Source organism: Bufo bufo, chromosome 8, assembly GCF_905171765.1.
Source record: "Bufo bufo chromosome 8, aBufBuf1.1, whole genome shotgun sequence".
Lineage (NCBI taxonomy): Eukaryota > Metazoa > Chordata > Amphibia > Anura > Bufonidae > Bufo > Bufo bufo.
Window position 1 is genome coordinate 90311989 of NC_053396.1, and position 7747 is coordinate 90319735.

The following is a 7747-nucleotide window of genomic DNA, read 5'->3' on the forward strand; positions in this document are numbered from 1 at the left end:
GCCGCCAAGGATCGCAGGGCAACATTCTTTGCCTCCTGTCTCCTCCTACTCAGCTTCCTCCTCCTCTTCTTCCACCTGCTCATCCAGTCAGCCACACACCTTCACCACCAACTTCAGCACAGCCCGGGGTAAACGTCAGCAGGCCATTCTGAAACTCATATGTTTGGGGGACAGGCCCCACACCGCACAGGAGTTGTGGCGGGGTATAGAACAACAGACCGATGAGTGGTTGCTGCCGGTGAGCCTCAAGCCCGGCCTGGTGGTGTGCGATAATGGGCGAAATCTTGTTGCAGCTCTGGGACTAGCCGGTTTGACGCACATCCCTTGCCTGGCGCATGTGCTGAATTTGGTGGTGCAGAAGTTCATTCGCAACTACCCCGACATGTCAGAGCTGCTGCATAAAGTGCGGGCCGTCTGTTCGCGCTTCCGGCGTTCACACCCTGCCGCTGCTCGCCTGTCTGCGCTACAGCGTAACTTCGACCTTCCCGCTCACCGCCTCATATGCGACGTACCCACCAGGTGAAACTCCACCTTGCATATGCTGGACAGACTGTGCGAGCAGCAGCAGGCCATAGTGGAGTTTCAGCTGCAGCACGCACGGGTCAGTCGCACTGCGGATCAGACACACTTCACCACCAATGACTGGGCCTCCATGCGAGACCTGTGTGCCCTGTTGCGTTGTTTCGAGTACTCCACCAACATGGCCAGTGGCGATGACGCCGTTATCAGTGTTACAATACCACTTCTATGTCTCCTTGAGAAAACACTTAGGGCGATGATGGAAGAGGAGGTGGCCCAGGAGGAAGAGGAGGAAGAGGGGTCATTTTTAGCACTTTCCGGCCAGTCTCTTCAAAGTGACTCAGAGGAAGGTTTTTTGCAACACCAGAGGCCAGGTACAAATGTGGCCAGACAGGGCCCACTACTGGAGGACGAGGAGGACGAGGATGAGGAGGAGGTGGAGGAGGATGAGGATGAAGCATGTTCACAGCGGGGTGGCACCCAAAGCAGCTCGGGCCCATCACTGGTGCGTGGCTGGGGGGAAACACAGGACGATGACGATACGCCTCCCACAGAGGACAGCTTGTCCTTACCTCTGGGCAGCCTGGCACACATGAGCGACTACATGCTGCAGTGCCTGCGCAACGACAGCAGAGTTGCCCACATTTTAACGTGTGCGGACTACTGGGTTGCCACCTTGCTGGATCCCCGGTACAAAGACAATGTGCCCACCTTACTTCCTACACTGGAGCGTGATAGGAAGATGCGCGAGTACAAACGCACGTTGGTAGACGCGCTACTGAGAGCCTTCCAAAATGTCACAGGGGAACAAATGGAAGCCCAAGGCGAAGGCAGAGGAGGAGCAAGAGGTCGCCAACGCAGCTGTGTCACGGCCAGCTCCTCTGAGGGCAGGGTTAGCATGGCAGAGATGTGGAAAAGTTTTGTCACCACGCCACAGCTAAGTGCACCACCACCTGATACGGAACGTGTTAGCAGGAGGCAACATTTCACTAACATGGTGGAACAGTACCTGTGCACACCCCTCCACGTACTGACTGATGGTTCGGCCCCATTCACTTCTGGGTCTCCAAATTGTCCACGTGGCCAGAGCTAGCCTTTTGTGCCTTGGAGGTGCTGGCCTGCCCGGCGGCCAGCGTTTTGTCTGAACGTGTATTCAGCACGGCAGGGGGCGTCATTACAGACAAACGCAGCCGCCTGTCTACAGCCAATGTGGACAAGCTGACGTTCAAAAAAATGAACCAGGCATGGATCCCACAGGACCTGTCCATCCCTTGTGCAGATTAGATATTAACTACCTCCCCTTAACAATATATTATTCTACTCCAGGGCACTTCCTCATTCAATACTATTTTTAATTTCATTTTACCATTATATTGCGGGGCAACCCAAAGTTGAATGAACCTCTCCTCTGTCTGGGTGCCGGGGCCTAAATGTGTGACAGTGGCCTGTTCCAGTGGTGGGTGACGTGAAGCCTGATTCTCTGCTATGACATGAAGACAGATTCTGTGCTGACATGAAGCCAGATTCTCTGTTACGCGACCTCTCTCCTCTGCCTGGGTGCCTGGGCCTAAATATGTGACAGTGGCCTGTTCCAGTGGTGGGTGACGTGAAGCCTGATTCTCTGCTATGACATGAAGACAGATTCTGTGCTGACATCAGGCCAGATTCTCTGTTATGGGACCTCTCTCCTCTGCCTGGGTGCCTGGGCCTAAATGTGTGACAGTGGCCTGTTCCAGTGGTGGGTGACGTGAAGCCTGATTCTCTGCTATGACATGAAGACAGATTCTGCGCTGACATCAGGCCAGATTCTCTGTTACGGGACCTCTCTCCTCTGCCTGGGTACCTTGGCCTAAATGTGTGACAGTGGCCTGTTCCAGTGGTGGGTGACGTGAAGCCTGATTCTCTGCTATGACATGAATACAGATTCTGCGCTGACATAAGGCCAGATTCTCTGTTACGGGACCTCTCTCCTCTGTCTGGGTGCCGGGGCCTAAATGTGTGACAGTGGCCTGTTCCAGTGGTGGGTGACGTGAAGCCTGATTCTCTGCTATGACATGAAGACAGATTCTGCGCTGACATAAGGCCAGATTCTCTGTTACGGGACCTCTCTCCTCTGCCTGGGTACCTGGGCCTAAATGTGTGACAGTGGCCTGTTCCAGTGGTGGGTGACGTGAAGCCTGATTCTCTGCTATGACATGAATACAGATTCTGCGCTGACGTAAGGCCAGATTCTCTGTTACGGGACCTCTCTCCTCTGCCTGGGTGCCTGGGCCTAAATATGTGACAGTGGCCTGTTCCAGTGGTGGGTGACGTGAAGCCTGATTCTCTGCTATGACATGAAGACAGATTCTGCGCTGACATAAGGCCAGATTCTCTGTTACGGGACCTCTCTCCTCTGTCTGGGTGCCGGGGCCTAAATATGTGACAGTGGCTTGTTCAAGTGGTGGGTGACGTGAAGCCTGATTCTCTGCTATGACATGAAGACAGATTCTGTGCTGACATAAGGCCAGATTCTCTGTTACGGGACCTCTCTCCTCTGCCTGGGTGCCTGGGCCTAAATGTGTGACAGTGGCCTGTTCCAGTGGTGGGTGACATGAAGCCTGATTCTCTGCTATGACATGAATACAGATTCTGCGCTGACATAAGGCCAGATTCTCTGTTACGGGACCTCTCTCCTCTGCCTGGGTGCCTGGGCCTAAATGTGTGACAGTGGCCTGTTCCAGTGGTGGGTGACATGAAGCCTGATTCTCTGCTATGACATGAAGACAGATTCTGTGCTGACATCAAGCCAGATTCTCTGTTACGGGACCTCTCTCCTCTGACTGGGTGCCTGGGCCTAAATGTGTGACAGTGGCCTGTTCCAGTGGTGGGTGACATGAAGCTTGATTCTCTGCTATGACATGAAGACAGATTCTGTGCTGACATAAGGCCAGATTCTCTGTTACGGGACCGCTCTCCTCTGTCTGGGTGCCGGGGCCTAAATGTGTGACAGTGGCCTGTTCCAGTGGTGGGTGACGTGAAGCCTGATTCTCTGCTATGACATGAAGACAGATTCTGTGCTGACATGAAGCCAGATTCTCTGCTATGGCATGAAGAGACTGATTCTGTGCTGACATGAAGCCAGATTCTTTGCTATGGCATGAAGAGACTGATTCTCTGCTGACGTGAAACCAGATTCTCTGCTATGGGACCTCTGTCCAATTGATATTGGGTCATTTTTTTTTAATTTTTTTTTATTTTAATTCATTTCCCTATCCACATTTGTTTGCAGGGGATTTACCTACATGTTGCTGCCTTTTGCAGCCCTCTAGCTCTTTCCTGGGCTGTTTTACAGCCTTTTTAGTGCCGAAAAGTTCGGGTCCCAATTGACTTCAATGGGGTTTGGGTTCGGGGCGAAGTTCGGATCGGGTTCGGATCACGAACCCGAACATTTCCGGGAAGTTCGGCCGAACTTCTCGAACCCGAACATCCAGGTGTTCGCTCAACTCTACTTATTACATTTATTTATTAGTAATGGTGGGGGGGGGGGGGGGCCCCCTTGTTATATAGAACTCAAAGGTTCCCCTTTATTAAATATGCATTCAAATTTATAGTCACTGATGGAGATGAGCAAATCTCCTGACATTCATTTCAGTTCCCATTATATTAATTCAGCCGTCAAAATCTATTAAAGGGGTTATTTCCCTTCAGCAGCATTTATCATGTAGACAAAGTTAAAAAGGACCTGTCACCTCTCCTGACATGTCTGCTTTAAGAGCTTTATGCATTCCCCATGTAATAACAATTCTGGAACATCTATTCGTATGGCTCTTTGTTGTGCCATTCCTTTATTATTTCTTTTAGAAGTTATGAATTGCTAGCAGTCTCCAGTAAGGGTACAGAGGGGTGGTAATAAGTTGGGGTGTGTACCTTCACAGTCTGAAAATGGTGGCACTGATTGGATAACTGCTAGCAATTCATTCATAACTTCTAGTAGAAATAATAAATGAATGGCACAACATAGAGCCATACGAATAGATGCTCCAGAATTGTTATTACATGGGCTATGCATTAAGCTATTAAACAGGTATGTCAGGAGTGGTGAAAGGTCCTCTTTAATATAAAGCACTTACTAACAACCAGAATTTTTACAATGTTACTGCTATTCTAGTAAATAGAAGAAGAAGCTTGAAGGGGACGCAGTGCTCGCATGAGTGCCACAGCCCCTTCAAATATCTGATCAGCGGCTGACACCTGGAGTTGAACTCCCACTGTTCTGATATTGATGACCTGTCCTGAGGATAAGTCATCAATATTTGTAGTCTGGTCAAGACTTGGTAATCCTCATATTCCTGACAGACATGATTTTTCTGTTATATGGTTTTAATTCTAAAGTGTTTTCTTTTCCCTAGCATCTTTCAGAAATGAAATGCCAACATCTTGCCATGCACTCTGTGCCAAGGGGCCTGCCAGACAATCTGAAGACGCTAGATCTATCTCATAACCTTATTCAAGAGCTAACGAATATATCTATGCCAAACATGCACAAGCTTGAGAATTTCAGCATTGAACATAATCGCCTGGAAACCATTGAAAACAGAGCACTAGATGCTTTATTACAAATTCAGTCCCTTAACTTTGCCTCAAACAGATTGCACAAGCATTATTTATCTAACAAAGGAGTTTTTAAAAGTTTGCATCGTCTAAAAATATTAAATCTGGCAAATAATAACTTGGATAGTGATATGGTGTACTGCTATCTGTCAAACATTACTTCACTAGTTAATCTGGATTTGTCAAGGAATAATATTGCAAGCCTGTTCTCTGGAATGTTTGATGGGGTTCCACGACTGACAGAGTTGGATCTCTCCAACAATTACATAGCAGACATAGAGAAAGGTACATTTGACTCACTGCAGTATCTAAGAGCTCTAAACCTTGCTGTGAATGCAATAGGTTGTATTTCAAGCTTTGATCTCCCTCAGCTACATCGGCTGAACCTAAGTTCAAATTCCCTTAAGTTCTTTCTTAGCCGAAATTCCATTAAATTCTACCAGTTAAGGAACCTAGACTTAAGTGGAAATAACCTAGTGAGCTTTCCAATTTTGCCCAAATTCAACATGGTGCAACATTTAAATCTCTCAAGAAATATTATCAATGAGCTGTTCCCTTTATCAAATGAAACAGAAAAAAACTTTAAAATGACCTGGTATCAAACCATTTCTGATCTGGATCTTCCTAGTAATACAGAAAACATAATTTCACATTTAACAAATATAGTCGATTTAAATCTTAGTTGCAACCAACTGACCTCATTTCCTTGGCAATTTCTATCATATGCCAGCTCACTTCAAAATTTAAACTTGGCTGAGAACTGTCTACATAACATGACAGATATTTCCTTCCCTGAGATGTCACATCAGAAAAAAAGAAATAGGATTACACCTCTTCGGTCTTTGAGGATGCTAGATATTCATGGGAATTCTATTAGCTACATTCCACAAGGATTGTTTGATTTGCTGCCTGAAATTGAGCAAATTAATCTTAAAAACAATGACATTAAATTTTGTCCTCCTAATAAAACAGACAATTCCACAAAAAATGTCTGCACTACGTTCTCTGGGGCTCATCGGCTTCAATATTTAAATCTGCAAAACAACAGCATTAAGGACCTTCCACCAGATGTATTTGAACGCACATCTTTATATTCTCTGGATCTGTCAGACAATATAGGGTTAAATATTCATGAAGGCTCTTTAGCAGAGGTTCAGACACTCCAAATCATATCACTCAAAAGAAACTCAATGAATGACTTGCAGACAAACCTTCCCTGTCTAAAGTGGCTGAAAACACTGGATTTGTCCAGTAATAGACTTACTTTGATTCCAGTCAATCTACAATGTTCTGCAATAGAGAGTCTGAGTCTTCAGAATAATGCTATACGTCTCCTGGATAAAAGGACAGTTTATACCTGGATGGACAGTCTAAAATGGGTGTTTATAAGTGGCAACCCCTTTGACTGCTGCTCCCTTAGATGGTTAGATCCTTTGCTGGTTTCTAAAATCAATATTCCAGATCTTGAAAGCACACATTGCTTCTATGCATATAGTAACACAAGTGTTCCTGTCAATAACACTAATGTCCAGGGTCAATATTGTCAACAACCCACAATACAAAGACTCCTTACAATTGTTATCATCATTTTAATAGTATTTCTCCTTCTTTCTATATTTTGTGTTCTTACATTAGGTAATCAAATGATTTGTTTTTCAAGAATATTTAGGAGTAACAAGGTAGCATCTGAAATTCCTAGATGGATTCAGACAATAAAAACTGAAGGAAAGCAAGTATGCTTCACTGTCACTAGTAAAGGAACAAGTTGACTAAATATAACCACATTCTAGACTAGAAGTCAAGGACAGGATCATTTAGCAAGCCATACACATTAGACAGTTGTTGGCCACCAGCTCGGCGCAGGCAATATCAGATTACCCTGCCAGCATTTATTTCCTACAGGATTACAGATCTGTCAATCCAATCTGCCCACTTTTCGCCCACCCCTGCCCCATGACAGAAATGAAATTGTCCCATACACATAAGTCAGTAATCCGATCCTGACTAAATCAGCGCATTATGGTAAATATATGACGGGTAGTCCAGATCACTAGAACTTTTGCCATAGCATACTTACACCCATTCTGTATTCTTTACTTTTGCATATACAGTGGTAAATATTTCTTTAAGCCTTACAAAAACAACATAAATTAGGTGTAAAAAAATAATAGTAAAGAAAACTGCATTATTCAAAAATTCATATTGCAAGTCAGATAAATAAAAAAAGTGTTAGCTGCTAAACTAACGCATGCTAAAAACGGCTAACTGTGCTTGTCCTGAAGACCAAAATGACCCTGTTCGAATCCAGTTAATATCAATGCCCAGCTTTGTACACTAATCAAAAGATTAAGGGAACACTTAAGCATCACAGTATAACCCCAAGCTACTTAAACTTCAGGAATATCAATCGGTCTAGTTAGGAGGCATAAGTGATTGTGAATCAATTTCGACCACTTTGGTGGCAACAGGTGCACTGGGAAAGCAACAGAAGGCAACCCAAAAAAGGGAATGATTTTGCAGTGGGTTAAGTCAGGCAATTACTCTCTCGTTATCGCTCTTTATATTTCTCTAGTTTTGCATTTTGCTATAGTACTTGTCACTACTAGTAGCATGAGAAAATACCTGCAGCCCAATC

The 7747-nt window shown here is 45.4% G+C and overlaps 1 protein-coding gene across 1 annotated transcript in view; it reads left to right on the forward strand.

The window, feature by feature from the left end:
- LOC120978068 (transforming growth factor beta activator LRRC32-like) overlaps positions 1–7477 on the forward strand; it is a 28610-nt gene extending 21133 nt beyond the window's left edge. Inside the window, exon 2 of the mRNA XM_040406304.1 lies at positions 4911–7477. Coding sequence (XP_040262238.1) covers positions 4911–6881 — 1971 coding nt within the window. The 3' untranslated portion in view covers positions 6882–7477. The remainder of the gene's footprint in view (positions 1–4910) is intronic.
- Positions 7478–7747: the final 270 nt, after the last annotated feature.